The 18,236-nt window shown below is 41.0% G+C and overlaps 1 protein-coding gene across 4 annotated transcripts in view; it reads right to left on the minus strand.

Moving 5' to 3' along the window:
- Nucleotides 1–1,252: 1,252 nt before the first annotated feature.
- GALNT13 (polypeptide N-acetylgalactosaminyltransferase 13) overlaps nucleotides 1,253–18,236 on the minus strand; it is a 126,140-nt gene continuing 109,156 nt past the window's right edge. For 2 of the 4 annotated variants that reach the window (XM_031053290.2, XM_005153735.3), the window contains 2 exons: nucleotides 11,925–12,059; nucleotides 1,253–2,265 (listed from right to left, as the gene is read on the minus strand). In XM_031053290.2, coding sequence (XP_030909150.1) covers nucleotides 2,125–2,265; nucleotides 11,925–12,059 — 276 coding nt within the window. In that variant the 3' untranslated portion in view covers nucleotides 1,253–2,124. Of the gene's footprint in view, nucleotides 2,266–6,006; nucleotides 6,193–11,924; nucleotides 12,060–18,236 lie in introns of those variants that run through there. The other 2 variants (XM_031053289.2, XM_034062111.1) reach the window with 2 other exon arrangements.

Here is an 18,236-nt window from a genome sequence, read left to right on the forward strand (position 1 = left end):
AGAGAGGCTGTGGCTGCCCCATCCCTTTAAGTGTTCAAGGCCAGGTGGGATGGGGCTTTGAGCAACCCAGTCTAGTGAAAGGTGTTACTTCCCTTGGCAGAATGTTGGAACTGTATGAGCTGTGAGGTCCTATCCAACTCCAATCATTCTATGATTCTGTGATTCTACAACTTGTCGGCCTTTGCCCCCCAAAACTGGGGGTATTTCCAAATTACCACCAGAGCCTGCTGCCCTCTCTCAGTGCTCCTGGATGCTGCAGGACCTTCCACAGTGTTTCCTTCTGCTAAACCATGCAGAAGCCAAGAGCCCAGATACATGACCTACCAGCACAAGTGGTTGTGCACATGGCAAAGCCCTTAGAAAGGAGATAAAGATACAACTTATTTTTGTCTGCATGGAGACAAAAATTGAATTTGTGATGTTTTCATGCTCTTCCTATGAAGGAGAATTATGGCCATCTCCTGTTTTGCTAGCTTTTAAGCCACATCATGTACTTCTCTAGTGACCTGAAGATGAGAACTGGAACTATTTGACCCTACTTCGAGCAGGAATGCTGGATGAGCTTCCAGTCTCAGTTAACCCATGAGACCCTGGCTCTCACGCATGCACAACAATCACTTTTTCAATTTAACAAAGTGTATTGAGAAAATATGGATGATCTATAAATTTATAGTAGGTACATATATGACACTATTAATCCATAGCAACCAGAGCATTATACAGAAAATACTGTCATTTTGAATGACCTAGTGCATAAACAGAGCTTTTGAGGAGTTTTGAGTGAAATAATGGGACGCCATTTCACCACTTACCTGTGCTGAAGTTACCTCACAGCTGCTGCCCTGTGATTTAGGTGTCTTGAACCCTCTAGACAATAAGAAATTACAGAGTATTGCCAAAAACCCAGCCTAGCCCATCATGCAGCAGATGCATTTTGGGGAATGCCTTCTGCTGGGGGCAGCAAAGGAAACATCAACAGTACATATAGGAAATGTCACCCGTACATATGGGTCCCTTTCATACACCCACATGGCCTGGCACAGCACCAGGTCCTGTGATGCTTCCGACATAACTGTGTGCCATCAGCACATTTTTAATAACCACGCTAATGAAATTATTAAGCCACAAAATTATTAAAAATATAAATAAGCATCTGTCATTGCTATCAAAGCAAGAACATCTGGAGCAAGAACTGGGAATCAATCCAGTTTTATCCTTTGTGCGTAGGGGATGCACGGATGAGGTTCTTGTCTGTGCCTTAGACAGGATGTGAGTATATACTAATGCTCAAGGGTAGCAGCTAGGGACCAAGTTCAGACCAACTCTCAGTCTCCAGCAGTCTCAGAGGGCCAGGTTTTGGAACTTCCATCTGCAACCCTCTTGCAGCTCCCAGGTGTCAGCCCAAGCCACTTCTCTTCCCACTGTAGGACAGTTCCACCTGTGCTGGTCTGAGTTACCCACATGCATCAGTGCTTCTTAACATTGTGTCTTTTGTTGCTGCCTCATCTGATTTAATTTCAATTTCTGAGTGCAGTCTTTGCTCAGTTTTGTTGCTTTTCCAAACACCAGATCCCATTTTTTTCCCTGAACAAACCACAAAGCTGAGAGCCTGGCAACGTTGCTGCTCAGTGTGGTTCTTCACCAAGTCCCTTTCAACACGAGAGAACAGCAAATGCCTGCCATGTGTTCCCAAGAAAGACCAGAACCAATACATCCAGCCTGGGAGATACCTGTCAGGATGGTTTAGTGTTACAAGGCATTTTATGCTGGGTCACTTCTCTGTAGTGGTGTGTGACACACAGAAAATACCCTCCATCCCAACCTCTTTGACATAGGGTTCATAGAGGTTTCTCTGGAACAATTTTGGAGCAGATTTGTGTTGGTAACAGCACACATTTCGACATTTACAGGCTCAGATGAGCTTCTTTTGAACAGTCACAGGTTTTGAAGGGGCATGTGGAGACCTGCCGCATCAAGGAACCCTGCCCTGTGACTTTGCTCTGTCAGCTGGGATTTGGAGAGGGCTTCAGCACCACTGGCCTCAGCAAGGAGGATGGGAGGAGGAGAAGGAGGAGGAAGAGAATGAGAAGAGATCCCGGACGAGGCAGAGGGTCTGTGCTAACTTCAGGCACCCAAGGTCATGTTGCGCAGCAGCCATTGCTGGGAACGGCTGTCACCACACTCCCTCATGGTGGGAACCATCTTATCCTCCTCTGACGGCTCATCCAGACACTGGTTGCTGTTGACATGCCTCAGGGTGAGCTTCTGCAACAGAGAAGAGTGAGAGCTGCAGCAAGATAATTACTGCTGGAAACCAGTAACTGCATTTTTTGTCCTATTTTAATCCTATTCTAGCCACTACGCAAGCCACGATACCAGTACTCATCCCTGGACATCACTTGTACAGCTCTACAAAACCCGTACCACGCTATGGGGCTCCCAGCTCACCTGCTCATGCATGGCCAGGCAACTCAGAGAGCAAGCACGTCTGTTGAACCCAGCAACAAATAAATACAACAGAAAAGCACAAAATAAGTGCAAGGAAGTATTATTTCAAAGCAATGGTGTTCTGGATTAAGGATTTTAGCTTCCAACAACCTGAACACCTGTGCATTTCAGACCAGTGCACTAGTTCAGAAATAATTGCTAATGGCAATACATTTGCTAAGTATTATGTGAACAACGGCAACATGCAGGCAAAAACTCTTCTGTTTCCAATACATTTTTTTCTTCTTTGTGACACCCTCCCACATGACGCTGTATTTCTGAGGGATGAGAGAGTCAAAAGGCGATGATAGAAAATAGAACTTATTTTGAAGAAATAAATCATCTTCCATTCAAAAGCATTGGGAAACATGTCCATGAAGACATCCAGGGCAGTTAAACAAGAAGTTGTGTACTCAGATAAAATGAGACAGGCACATGTGCAGCTGAGCAGTTGTATCACTCCTCTGGGGTTGACCGGGGGGTTTTACACACAAAATCACAGCAATTAAGCACACACCCTAAGCGCCTCTGCTAAGAAGTGTTGCATTTACCAATTTACTATTACCTAAAAGGTCTTCCAGTGCCTGAAAAAAAACCCACCTCAATTAAATCTGCGTAATATGCAAACCTGCTCATGCACCTGGATACACTTGAAGTCCATAGTGGCATATCTGTGACAGAGCTGTGTAGCCCGTACAGTGACACATGCAGGAGCCAGGGCAAAACATTGGTACAGGGCAGTTGTGGTCTCTGGCCAGCTCGGAGCTGAACCAGTGCCTCAGGGCTGGGGACCACCTCACCATATCTCCACATGCCAGCCCAGCATCTGCCCTCCCCAGCCAGAGTGCAGAGCCTGGCTCCCAGATATATTTGCTATAGCCAAGCCCTGCACAATGCAATAGCCAGGCACTGCACTTGCAGTCATCCATGGCCTTGCAAGCTCAATATCAACTTAATATTTTGGCAATAAACATCTGTGTTTGCCTCTGTACCTGGCTGAAAACGTCATTATTTTGGCCTTTGTTTAGTTTCAGGATAGGTCCTGCACCAGCTCCACTACCCCATAGGATTATATGGACTCTGTTCACAGAATAACAGACTGGTTTGGGTTGGAAGGACCTTAAAGACCAATGACACCTTCCACTAGACCAGGTTGCTCAAAGTCCTGTCCAACCTGGCCTTGAACAGGCCTTGGGATGGGGCAAGCCACAGCTTCTCTGGGCAAACTGTGTAAGTGCCTCACCACCCTCACAGGGAAGAACTTCTTCCTTATACCTGATTTAAATCTTCCCTCTGTCAGTTTAAAGCAATTCCCCTTGTCCCATTCATACAGGTCCTTTTAAAAAGCCCCTCTCCAGCTTTCCTGTTGGCCCCTTTAGGTATCAGAAAACTGTTCTAAGATCTCCCCAGAGCTGCCTTCTTCTTCAAGCTGAACAAGCCCAGTTCTCTCAGCTTGTCTACATAGGAGAGGTGCTCCAGCCCTCAGAGCATCATTTTAGCTTCCTCTGGACTCGCTTCAACAGGTCCCCTGAGTCAAGCAGCCTAACACAGGTAGCTTAATGCTCCAGGTAAAGTGGTCAAACAAGATCTGAGCTGTTGCACAGCAGCTCCACAGGGATTATAACCCAGCCACAACCAGAACAATCAAGGGAACTGGCAATTTCATGACTGAAATTGTGTTTGCAGACCCTCCACTGGAGCAGAAACCAATTTTATGTCAAACACCATGCAAAGCAATAACTAAGGGAACAAAGGTGGGGAGTAAAAGCCTGCAGCCTCCTGGAGGAGGGAGAAAGGATGAATCAAATGCACAATAGCAGAGCCCGACCCAAAGTCTTGGAGGAGCAGCAGTATTGCAGCAGCACTGTGTTATATATTATTTATATATAATATAAATAATGCTACTGTAACTGAAGTTATGGAAGTAAGTTACTTTAACAACTGGTGTCTCTGATGTACCACACAGTACTAATTTGTGTATCTTTGTATGAAAAAAAGACTACTGTCTGTTTTTTCAATTAAACCACTGGGAAATGCTAACAGTGCTGATGTGGTCTTATTATCCGAACTTATACCTGTGCTATTGTACTGTATAATTTTAGTTCATACCGGATTGCCATGTCACATATTAACACTCCAAATTTGTATTATAAATACTCTTTTAACAGCTTGCCCCTAGAGATTTGCCTCAACTTAAAACAAACTATTACACAATTCTCAAAGAAAGCCTACAGATACTATAACAAATCACCGAGGGGCCATTTGATATGCATTCAGTGATGAATATAAGGCATTTTTTCCTCTAATTACAAGAGGAAAGAATTAGTAGTGCTAACAGAAGTAGCTTGTTTACTAAATAGCACTGCTCAAAGCATCACTGATTCTTCACTTATATTGTTTTAAGTGCAATTAAACTGCTATCATTTTCTACTATAACCAGAAATGCAAACAAGTCTAAAAATGCTGCCGTTGCCTCCATCAGCTGTTCCCTTTTATTCAGTGAATAATTTCATGCTAGATTACCATATCATTGGGATTTTCAGCCCATCTCATAAATTTTTTCTTTCTGTGTTCTATCATTATTTATGCTATTACAAAAAAGGTCTCATTTGCTTGGAAAACAATTAATTACTAGGCAATGTGATACTCATACAAGCCAGCCTAAAATGTTTATTTTACACAAACGTGAGAACACATGCATGGGTACAGAGCTGCCTGTACAGCTGTGCAGATGCTCAGTGGTTTCCTGCTTACCAAATGCATGCAAATAATAGCTCTGATGAGTGAGGACTCTGAACACATTATGGCAAACAATGAAGCTGAAACTCCACATCACCTGCTGAGATGCTGCTGGCTACAGTTGTTATGGGTCTGCCACTAACAAAAGAGGCTTCCACCTGATTTCAGCAGGATGCACTCAGACAGGAAGGTGACATTGGCTGACTGGGGAGGAGATGACAAATGAGAGGAAACCCAGCCTGTACCCCTGCACATGCGCTGCCCCATCACTATCCCCGTATTACCCAGCTATCTAGGAACTAGACAACTACCAAGTGTCTAGGAAAGAACAGTAGTTGCCACAATATTTTGATTCCTTCAGTGACTAATATTTTAAAATTATCTGTTGATCATTTAAAATTATCTGTGACTAATATCTCTAAGACTGAATTACTTAAAATTGGGAATTTTCAAGATGAAGACTTCTGAAAAATATTATGCAATTAGCATAATTTTTATGTCTTAGAATAGGAACCAAACCTTCAGCTGTCGCCAACAGTAACAAGCACATTGACATCAATATATCAAGGTAGTTGAATTAATCTAAATTAGTTAAAATTAATAATAACTGATAACTAACAATAACCATACATACTATTATATATCTACATAAGCATCTGCGAAAACAAGAAAGAAATTCAGCTGAGTTTAATAGGCAGAGAACGGAGAAGCAATTTTCTGGGAACAGCTTAAAGCATCACATGCTATATTTGCTTTTTAATACCAACCTCCAACCGTTTCTTAAAGGAAATAGTCAGTGGGGCTGTAAAAAATTTTTCTAAAGACTTCCAGCCTTGTGTAGTTTCTTAGAATCCACATTTGTAAGGGGCTGCCATCGCAAGCCTCCACCGTGGGACCACGGGTGCCATCCTCTATCCTGCTTACTGTCAAGCATGACTGGGTGATTATATGAAGAAATGTATGGGTCTGCATAACAGAAAAATGGCAAAAGTAAACAAAACCAGCAAAGACAATGACAAAGGAAAAAGTAACAGACTGTTTGATTAGACATCCACAGCAGTGAATCAGATAAAGCTAAGTGCACTCTGATGGGAATCACTAATGGGTAATTGCACCTGTGAGTGCACCAGTGCCAAACCATAAGGAAATTGTGCTAGCTTACACAGCCATAACACACACATAAATGCTCATATTATATATATATAATGTATATATAACTAAGCTTTAGTTTCATAAAAAAATGTTCTCACTGCTTTGCTTTGAGGGACCAGTCCACCTGAGACCTGTTCACTTTACAATTTAAACAGAGTATGTCTCTGAACCCTCCTCCCCATACTTGCTGCCTAGCTGCAAACATGATTTCCCATTGCACAGCAAGATTTGGGTAGAGATGATGTTTCTACTGCAGTAATAACCTGTACTAACCATCCTGAAGCCTACTCAAGCATTACTAAATTAAAAATATAATCAATTAAACATTTATATGAAGGGGAATAAGAATTTCTTTTGTCAAGTATGATTTCAGCTCTTTTTTTACCAGTCAGATAGACAGAGTTAGAGGGCAGCTTTTATTTTCCTAAATCTTACCCTATGCTGCGACAGCCAGATCATGGCAGGTGCCCAGGGCTGGTGCTGCTTGGGGATGCTCCTCCTGCATCCTGGCCCCAGCAGCTGTTCCCTCACCCTCTCCTGCTCTGTGATTTTGGCTTGGTAAGGGAAAAAGTAACATACGTATAAAGAAGCCACTAAAAATACTGAGAATGAATGTCCTTATAATGTCACTTTGAGTAACCAGTGCAAACATCACTGCTTGGTTTTGTTTCATTGTGTATTATTGCTTCATGTTCACTTCTTGGTACTATTCTTTTAAGGGAATACAGAGGTACATAAATAAATTACTTCAAAATGTTACAATTTCTCTATATTGCACATTTATATTACAGTAAATGCCTAAATTTAGTAGATTTTTCACATGGGTATAAAAAGTATAAACATTATTTTGCTAATCTGACCAGACTTTTCTTTCTGGTACATGGTACAGCAAGTTTAACTTGTGTACATCAGCAAGGCTGCACTGACTTGAGAAAATCTGTAGTATTGAAAGAATTAAATAATTTGGTCCTCTCCTCTCATTTTATTAAACATGACTTTCTAAGAAGGTAATTTTAAAAAATAATAAAAATCCCTGCAATGTTTTCCTTACTGATTTTTCAAGCACTAACAACTTTCAATTACACAGCAAAAAGACTGCAGTTTATAGGACTATTTGAATTATAACAACCTCCCACAGTAGAAGTAAGTAATAAGACTGTAATTTATAGGACTATTTAAACTACTAGCCATAATCTCTTCTGGCAGAAGTTAGTTTGACTACACCAACTCCAGCTGGTCCCATAACTTTAAGAAGATAAACAGTCACAGTCTGCAATTGTTTGAAGGATGCAGACCAGCAGATATGACATTGATAATGCAACGTGTATTTACATCATTTGTGAACAAAAAATGCACAAGAAAAAAGGCAGCTGTTCCCAGACATTGTGGCCATGTGCTCATGTGCTTCTCAGCCATCAATCTTTACACCATAAATTGATGTTCTCTGTTTTTCTCTACTCACAGAATCAGAGCATGGTTTGGGTTGGAAGGGACCTTAAAGCTCATCCAGTTCCAACCTCCTGCCATGGGCAGGGACACCTTCCACTAGTCAAGGTTGCTCAAAGCCCCATCCAGCCTGGCCTTAATTTAAAGGGTGGGGCAGCCACAGCTTCTATGGGCAACCTGTGCCAGGGCCTCAGCACCCTCACAGGGAAGAACTTCTTCCTAATATCTAATCTAAACCTACACTGGTTCAGTTTAAAATCCTTCTCTACATGCCAGCATCCTCTTGTGCATGCCAACATTAGCATGTGCCTTTCATCAAATCACTTTTCTGACATGATACGTCTGAGTTCTCACTCTGACACATATATTCCATAGAAAACACTGGCAGCCTGACACTGTGTATTGATTACCTGAATAAATAACATTTGACATGTAGCAGCAACATCTATGTAAAGGTACTAGGACACATCACTTTAACACAGCACTGTTAAAGAAGCAAGCGAGAGATGCGCTATTCTAGGGTTTGGTGCAGGGGTTGCAGTTGTTACCAAACTTACCTCAAAGCTATATTCCCATTTACCAACATACTGGTGGAAGGGGAAAAAAGAAATAAAGGAAATTGGAATCAAACAGGGACTCGAGAAACTGTTTTTTGTGAAGACCTCAGCTCTTTGTGAACATCAGTGCAACGTCTCTGCATGGACAAATACTGCATCGAGTGACAAGTAACAGTAATTGCGCAAGATTCAAATCCTGACATCATCATCCATGCACGAGGAAATGAAACTATTTTCTCCCAGGTATGACATATTTACAGCATTATTTTTCCACCAAGTTCATTCATGTGTGTTACATGTCATAAAATTTCAGCACACTTTACATACTAAATTTGCTGGGGTGCCACAGGGAAACACAAGAGGAGTCACCAGGGACATCAGCACAAACCTGGGCCTGATGGCTCTATCAGGCAACTCCCTGCCGCTCCTGCACAATATCTCCAGCAAGACCAGTGCCCCAGTACAGGGACAAACCAAGCAAACAGCTACATAGCAAAATTGGTAAAACATGTTTCATTAGACAAGCAAGATCAGACGCTGAGGGAGAAGCTCTGGCTCCAGCCCATCCTCACTACCAGATCTTTTTCTGCTGATCTGCTACCTTGTTTCCCACCCCCATTCCAAAGCAAACAGCTTTAATGCATTATAAATATGCTATAAAACACACACTGACAGGAAGCCTTTGAAAGCTGGCTGAGAAATGTCTAACTTGGCACATCCCCTTGACACAGCTGATTTATAGAGCTGCCCTTACAAGGTAATGGGCAGCTTGAGAAAGGGCCAGGAATTTTACTGTTTTCCAAGAAGCAGGAAAGGAAAGCATCAAAATTCAGTAATGGAAGGCAAAGGAATTAAAAAAAAAGAAAAAAAAAATCCTGACAAGATGCTGAAACATTCAGTAAAAGAGATGTTTAGAAATGCTGTAAACTACTTCTACCTCAAGTGTTAAAAGCCATTTTGCATTAGAAATGGAGACTGCCGCACAGACTTGGCTACCCTTCCTGGCAACAGCTTGCTAGGGGGATATGCAGGCTGAAATTCAGTGCTGTTGTTTCTCCTGGTGACAGCAGGTTTCTTTATTTAGTATTCCCTTAAATCCAGACTATACTATTAATATAGTATAAAGGCTTCTTTTTAGACTATATAGATATGAGTATCATAAAATCAAGGAATGGTTTGGGTTGGAAGGGATGTTAAAGCTCACCTAGTTCTTTCCACTAGACCAGGTATCAAAAATAATTCATCCCATTGGGTTAAGAAAAAGATGCCACTCACTGAAAACTGCCTTGCAGGAAAAGTTAATGGGATAGAAGGTTTAGGCAACCCTGTACAACCTGCAGGTCAGACCTGTCAGCCCCAGAGCTGTAACCAGTGTGTGTTATGCTTCTGTCAAACTGAAAAACAGAACTATGGAAAATCTGTTTGAACAGCAAAAACCCCCACTTTCTGATTGCAAATTACTCCGTTTCGGCATGGAGTTCCATTTTATGCAGATATTAAAATGGAATGCTTTATTTGAATCCATAATTCAGGGCTTTGCAAAAAAAAAAAAATCAACTTGCTTTTTAAGCTTCATGTAAAATATTCTCCATATTGCAAATGAAACAAACAAGCAAGTGTGCAACAGGTTATTCACAAAAAGTTCACTGAACAGCTTTGTTTCTTACACCAACCCTCTCAATTTTATAGGATTTTACAGGTGTACCTGTCACTCAGGCTGTGTACTGCCGAGTCCTATGCCACTAAGCAGAAAGTCCATAAAACTAATTTTTAAGGGGTGTGTTTTGGAGAAACATGCAAGAATAATTTATCGCTCTGACTGTCCATCTAGTTACATGACATGACACTAATCCCTGCAAATACCAACTTAAATGTTTGCTTTCTTCAAGGTGAGAGCAACCATTTGGGAACTCTAACATTCCATTCTGTTAGATGTAATCTATCAGCCTGTCACCCTTCCAGCCTCGGAGCCCCTTCATGGTCCTTCCCTGGACTTGATCCAACAGGTCCATGTCCTTCTTGTTTTGAAGGTCCCAGATCATAAACACCAATACTGTTATCAAAGGAAAGTTTGCAAGCTGAAGTCTGAATGGTCACAGACTAACACTGCTAACAAAAATATTCCTGTCACTAAACAGAAATGTTCATGGAACAAATAGCAAAGCCGTAGTCTTGGAAGTCCCTTATATAAAAAATTGTGTATTTCTTTTTTATGAGCTCCATCTAATGGTTGATTCTGGTTTTACACAGCTCCTTAGAAATTTTCCATTGTGGATCTCTTACGCTAAGCTTAAGAGAAAAAAAACAGCATGTTTCCAACGCTAAAATTGAAGAACATACATGGTTGAATGAAAATCAGCTTTCATGCAGAAAGGTGAAACCAGCTGTTTCTACGAACACACTGGAAATACTTTCTAGACTTCATGCCTTTTAGTACACCAGTATTTTTTCAGCTTTACAGTATTTTTCTCTCATTGCAGCCATGGAAATACACCAATGCTAATCTGGGATTTCTAAGCAGAGAGTAGCAGAGCCACATAAGCACAGACCATGGGGCAGCCACTAATCTTAAATCTCAGGTGTTGATTACAGGCATGAACATCTTCAAAAACATCCCAAAATCATCAAAATATGCATGCATTTTGTCAAGAAGAAAAATAGTCTCCCTTATGAAAGAGAAAATTTGTTTAAACTCAAGAAGGTAACAAAAGGTAACAAATAAATTGCATCTCAGTGGTATTGTTGTTTTTCTACTTGGCCGTTCAATATTATGCAGTATTTGCAGGTTTTTCTTACCATAACATATTAGAAAGATGCTACCTTGAAGAGAACACTAATACTTTTGTCTGAATTCCACCATGCAGAACTGCACCTTCATCTCAAAAAGCAAAAGCTTAAATTAAATGTCTTAGCTTTCATCTGCTCTTTCCTATCCCATTTAAAAAGAATAATTATTCAGCCATAACATACTAACATATTTACACGTATTTTGTATTCATTTTGCAAGCCACCTCACATAAGCCACCGAATTTCTTGAAACTGCACTCCCTCTCAACACTCAGAAGCCACCTCCCATCCCATGGTAGTGCTAACCTAAAGAAGTGACAGATAATAAGCACAGAGAATCATTAAACACAACTTAAATGCAGAGTAAATAACCCTGAAAAGCCAAAAGAAAGAAACCAGAAAAACTTTAACTAAAAAAGAAATAAATCTTGTTTTCTACATCACTTACATAAAAAATGCAGAATACTTTAAGTTTACAAGAAGGCAAGTCAATGCTAACTACTAGAAATAAGCTTTTCTAAACAATAACTGACTTTTTCACCCCTCAAAAAATGACATTTTGAGGAAACACCATTTAAAACTCAGTGGTCAGCTGAATTACTTTGCACCCTCAAGCCTGTGATATGGCAGGAGTCCCCACTGCATTGGTGCACAATGTCATTCTCAGGCTCCTCAGGATACAGCCATGCCCTTCTAAGAAGAAATTCCCAGCTCTACCCTGGTGAGTGTGGGTGCAACAGTTTAAGCCATGGGTACCTCAGCATCATACTCCCAGAGCTGGTTCCCCCTCATGTGGTGGCACTTCAGCATGATGACAGGGCCATTCAGCCTCGACACGTCCAGGCACAAGTCGTCTGTGCGGATCTCTTTGTCAGCAGTGTAAGAAAAGACCTGGAAACAGAAAACCATTGAAGTGACAAAGAGTCAGCAAAAGTCCTAACAACTGCTGATCACTCCAGTGGAGCAGAACTACTTTCTTCTCCAAACACTGAAGTGGTGCCTTGGATTTCATGAGTTTCATGCAAGTTTCTCCACTTGTGAATGTCTGCTGTATGTAAGAGAAGGAATACTGTGTTGAGGAAAAACAATTTTATGGGATCAAGCCCAGGAATCACCCCAGCATACACTCAGTTTTATCTCCTGGGAATACATGAATACTATAGAAGTATGTAATTGTGATCAGTATCTTCAGGAGAAATTTCCCAGATCTTAATGATGGATTAATCAAGACCATCACTGGAAGATTCCAATCTTTCTAAATTAAGTCTTCCTCCTAGTATCAACCTTAAGTTTGTGTACCAATATTGTTAAATATCCATACAGATGCAGTTCCAGCTGAGCTCTTGGTGCAGCACCACCGAGGTCCTGGAGCAGGGATCCATCTGGCTGATGGGGAAGCACGCTCAACCAGATCTCAACACTTTGTGGGTGGGTTTGGAATCTGAAGGAGTGCTAAAGAATACTGACTGAACTTCCGTGCTAAGTCTAATTCACTGCAGGGTCTCCAGCCAGCTCTCCTACATGCTCCTCATGAACAACACAAGGAACAAAGTCTGCTGCCTAGAGAGGGATGAAAAGGTAGAAATCACAGAGGAAGGGGGAGGAAAGGAAGGAAGCTGGTAGATAAATGAAAGTATTTACACAAAATTACACAAAGGAATCATCTCCTTGCTCCTAAACCACTGTTTGCAAACTTCATAATGTTGGTGGACCTACCACAAAAACCCTTGAATGACCTTACAAAACAGCCTTTGGTCTGTATTGTTTGTGCTTTCCTTTTCTTAGCAAAAAGTGAATTATTTCCTTTTTTTGGTTCTCTCTCCTCGGCAGGAGGAGACCAGAGTGCAGAGCCACCAGCACCCATCATTCAATTACAAAGAGCGTCTGGTCTGCTGTTAGAGCCACGGGGCTGCAGTACCACTGGGGTGGAAATGGGACATAGGAGAAAGGCTGCAGCTAATAAAATAATGTCAAGACCATGGCAAATCATAGAATTATTATGTCCTATTCAGGTTTTGATTGGTAAAAAAAATCTTTATCTATATACCTTCAACAAAGAAATTGTCTTTTGCTGTCAAAAATATACAAAATACTCAGGTGGCAATGCTTAAATGAACAGAGACATAATAAAAGCACAGACAACTACAGCTTGTGAACATACACATACCATACTTGGTGCTTTCAGAGTTCCTGTACAACCTATTCCTCTTGTAAAACGACTACAGTATAATTAAAAGAGCCAGGACTAAGATATGAACCACAGATAACACAGTGCCCCAGGGGATGTCTATCCATTAAGACTTCCAGTGAAACACTGACTTGTACTCAAGGAATAAAACTCAAATCAAGCAGGAAATGGAACTTTTTCAGTGAATTAAGCAGAGGGTGGGAGATATCATTTGGAAACACGATGCTTAGCAGTGGTGTGCTACTAAAGGAAATTCTCCCTATGTTACTCTTAAACCTATATGCTGAGCAAAGCAGTCAAGGGAATAAAGGCAAGGGTTTGGAAGTTGGAGGTTCAGATAAACCTTCCATGGAATTTGAAAGTAGCATGCCAAGGTGGCAGTGGAGCAGGTAGGTCCAAATCAAAGCGAGGGAGAGCATGAGCACCCAGGATCTTTCCATTTTCCAACTTTCTTATTCAACATTCACCAGTCCCTTGTATGGGTGAAAATCTGGGATCCAAATGTCAGCAAAGCACCAGCTGCTTTTTGCATTTATTCATCCAGTGTTAAATCACTGAGATAAAATCTGAGGGTCTCAAAGTATTGCCTTGCCTTAAAAAAACCCTTGGCCATTGGCCAATACTTGGACTTTTCTCCAGTGGAAAGAAAGACTTTGAAATACCAACCTGCCAGTGTTCTGCAGCCATCACACTCCAAAGCACACCAGCCTTTTGGAAGGGAATGAAATGAGACCATACCACCTCAAAAAATGCCACCTTTTCTTCACATGGACATTTTCTGCTTCCCTTCCCCACTTTTCTGTGTGCAAAAGCAAGTCCCAGAGCCTTTAAAAACCCATATAACCTCAGCCAAGGTGCTGGAAACTATACATATGCACTAGCTCATCCAGTTACATTCTGGAAGTATTTAGAGAAGGGAATATATGCTGAGGGCTGACCAGAGAACAGATACTGGGGTAATTATGAAAAGCAGCTCTAACTGTGCCCATCTCTGTTAAATCTCAGCAAGAGCTAAAGCATTCACAGCTACCTGAGCAGGTTAAATCCATGGCAGTAGAGGTAGATTTTTCAAACTTTCAATTCATATAAGCTGTCACACAAACACTTCCCAAGTTCCAGTTTGTACCCTGAATCTGTGGGTTTTCTAATTTATTTATATATATATTTTTTTACAGTAAGATGCTGCATGTTGTCCCTAGTAAGTAAAACCCAAACACTGATGAAAAAAGTCTACACTTCGCAGGCTGATTACTGGTTTGGTTTGTAGAGGTCTGACACATTAACATAGAATCATGGAATAGCTTGGGTTGGAATGAACCTTCAAAGGTCATGCAGTCCAACCCCCGGCAATGACCAGTGACATCTTCAACTAGATCAGGTTGCTCAAAACCACATCCATCATGAGATGAGCTGTTATTAGCACATCAGGTCAAGTTCATAGAAGTACATAAGGTCAAAAAAAAAAAGAAAAAATTCAGGATCAGTTGTGAAGTTTCTTCAAGATAGCTACAAGAGCAGTCTATGTTCTGGACTAAATGGAAATCTGAGGGTTTTACAAACAAATTATTCAACTGTTCATGCTGTATCTGGAACAAGAAACATGGCCAAATAATCTAATAATCTGAAAATCACTGGTATAAGGTGTAGCACAAAGTATGTCTCACTCAAAGTACCATTTTGGCTTCAAAAAAATCACTCAATGAAGATATTGTACAACTATTTAAACTTTTTCTGTGCTTATTATTAGGAGATTTATCTATTACCATTTATTCTGAAGCAACTTCTAACTTAAATATTCAACTTATTTGTGTTTTCTGACACTAAACATTTGCATCAGCTATTTTCTTCTACACTCAGAGATATGTTCTCTGCCTCAGAGAGATGCTTTCTTCCGTGCTTTATAAAAAGCAAATACTTATATTTTGAATTGTATTTCCATTTGCATATTTCTTTTTCCTCTCATGTTTGATAATTGAAATACCCTGTTCTATTGTATCTTTTGAAAAAGTGGCATCTGAATTGACAATTACAGAAGAAGCATTTGAAAAAAACACCATCTTAAGAAAGAAAAATTAATGCTAATTAAGATGATGTAAAATTATCAGGCTAGCATTTTGCTACCATCCACATTAATTATAGATATAATTATATTGATGTCATTTAAAAATAGAGGGTGAGGAACACATTGCATTTTATAGCTAATTAAATAGTGTATTTCACACTACACATTCCATGCAAGACAGGAAAGGACTTTCTGAGCAGGAGTCCAGTCTTCTAGTGCCATAAGCACCCACATTTTGAGCTGGTTCACGGACCTCCCCAGTGAGCAGCAGCGGGGAGGCACAGCCTGGCTCCCCATGGCATGGAAAACACACTAATATAACCACCCAGCTGGTGGCAAAGCCTGAAGACTAGCATGAAGTGAGAAACTGTAGGGGAACAGCATCACATTCACAGACACAAGGTATTCTCTGCGGCTTACAGACCCACCAACACCGATTTATTTTATCTTTTTCCTGGTCTGTAAATTATTTTATGAATCATAGAATCATAAAATCATAGAATTACTTGAGCTGGAAGGGACCTTAAAGCTCATCTAGCTCCACTCCGCTGCCACAGGCAGGGACACCTTCCACTAGACCAGGTTGATCAAAGTCCTGTCCAACCTGGCCTTGAACACTGCCAGGGATAGAGCAGCCATAGCTTCTCTGGGCAACATGTGCCAGGGCCTCAGCATCCTTGCAGTGAAGAAATTCTTCCAGTAAACTGATTAGCTAATAACTATACCTTTAGTGCTTTGGCCCCAGAACAAATGCAGAACAGCCATGTAGGAAAGGAACACCACAGCTCCAGCAGGCAGTTTCTGTGTCTCCATCAAAGAGGACTTTTTGGAAGACTGGTGTTTGACAGGCAAGTCTACCCCATGTCAGAGAAACACCACACTTACTCTTTGCAGGAAAAAACACCCAGTTCCAACACACCACTATACGAATAACAGCTCTTTAGGAGTAGAATTTAAAAAAAAGGTATCTGATTTTCATTCCTACTTGTGCAGTATGCAATCTAATGATATGAAAAGAAAGACATGCACATACGCTTTCCTCACTTCTGCCAAAGCTCCTGCAGCCTCTAGCCATTGACAGGAATGGGTAGAGATCAGCAATGTCTGTGTAAGAGTCCTTCTGATATGCAGTCCTTCATCCAGAGCCTTTGGGGCTGGATGTACCCAGCCCTGCTTTAGTTCCAGATAATTTATAGAACAGGTTTTAGTTTTCGCTACTCTAACAGCTTCTTTTTGCCCTGAAGGAAGATTTTTAAACTAAAACCAAGCAAACCCACCAGGAGGATATTAACTCCAGTCAAGGGTTAACCTTCACTTTACTGGGTAACCTGTAAGACATGCCCAGTTCCAAGCCCCTGAAGACCTCAGGGGTTTCCCTGCAGCCATTCTGGATGCAGGGATCAGATCTATTTTTAAGAAAGAGGTTACGCCAAAATCATTAATGCCATGAACACAACTAACCCCATCCCACAGTCATCACTGAACAGCACAGGTGCTGCTGACCCAGAGCTGACTTTCGCTTTTTGGGTAGTTCATATGAAACTTGTTCTGCCATTGCCTCAACCTCTAACCACCACTGCCAAGAATTCCCTTATCCTGGTGCTAAGCCCCAAGGAGAAAAACACTGTAATTTAGAATGATTCACCATAATCCAGAGGAACACTGTAATTACCACCAGCTATCACAGACTGAAGTCAGTAGTCAGAACTATACTAAATGGTAAACATAATAAAAATATAAGTAAAGAAAATGGAAGGGAAAGGGGAGAAAGGGCAGAAACAGGACATCAGTGAAAGCAAAAGAGGAAGAGAAAATAGAAGGGAGAGAAAAGAAGGGAGAGAGGAAGAAGAAAACTAAAAATTAAAATAACAAAAAAATAAAAAAGAAAACCTGGTTGGCAGCATCTACTGGGAAGATGTACAGTACCAACTGTGGGGATCTGCAGGAAACACTGGTGTTTAGCAAGGTTTCCAAGGGTTGTTTAGGAACTTGGTTTTATCATGTTCAGAAAACGACACTGGAAAATATCCTGGCATCACCCCTTTTGCTGACAGCAAGCACACCTTCTCACTACTCAAACCTTTGTGCTCCACCAACAGAATCCTTTGTCCGTCTCAAAACCAGTGTTATTCTGTAAGGCTTTCAGGTGCATTCAGCATTTTGAACAGAAAATGAAAAAATCTATGTTTTTTGCTCCACATATAGGGATTGTGGAGGGTTTTGTGAGCGTGTTTTGTTTTGGGCTGGTGTTTTTTTTTGGGGGGGGTGGTGGTAGTGTCTGTGTTAGTGTGGGGAAGGTTTAATCATTTTTTTCAGATAGCTGTCACTTCATAAACGATGGTTATCTACACAACTGCAACACAAAGCTGTTGTTGCTTCCAGGATCTCACAATGCTGTGCCAAATTCACACTTGTTAGCAGGTACCATACAAACACTCATATTCTGCATTTTATCCACCCAGACTTCCTTACTGTGAATGTTACACATCCAGTGCTTGTCTTCCTGCATTCCCTGGTGACTATTTCTGACAGTGTAAAGAAACAACAATTCCATTTTTCCATGGTCTCTAAAAAGAAGACATTATTCTACTTCTACCTCTGCTAAATGAAAGATACTGCTATTTAACATGCAGGCATGGCTCCTTTGTTCCCCATTAATCAAGTTATTATCATAACAGTGCTGAAGATCACTGAGGGTTCCATTGTGCTACCTCCTGAGCAAATCCAGAATATTAAGACAGTTCCCACCCCAAAGGTTTATCACCTGAGTCCATAATAATGATGTAAAGCCTACAATGGGAATCATATAGCAGCAAAA

This window comes from Melopsittacus undulatus, chromosome 4, assembly GCF_012275295.1.
Source record: "Melopsittacus undulatus isolate bMelUnd1 chromosome 4, bMelUnd1.mat.Z, whole genome shotgun sequence".
Lineage (NCBI taxonomy): Eukaryota > Metazoa > Chordata > Aves > Psittaciformes > Psittaculidae > Melopsittacus > Melopsittacus undulatus.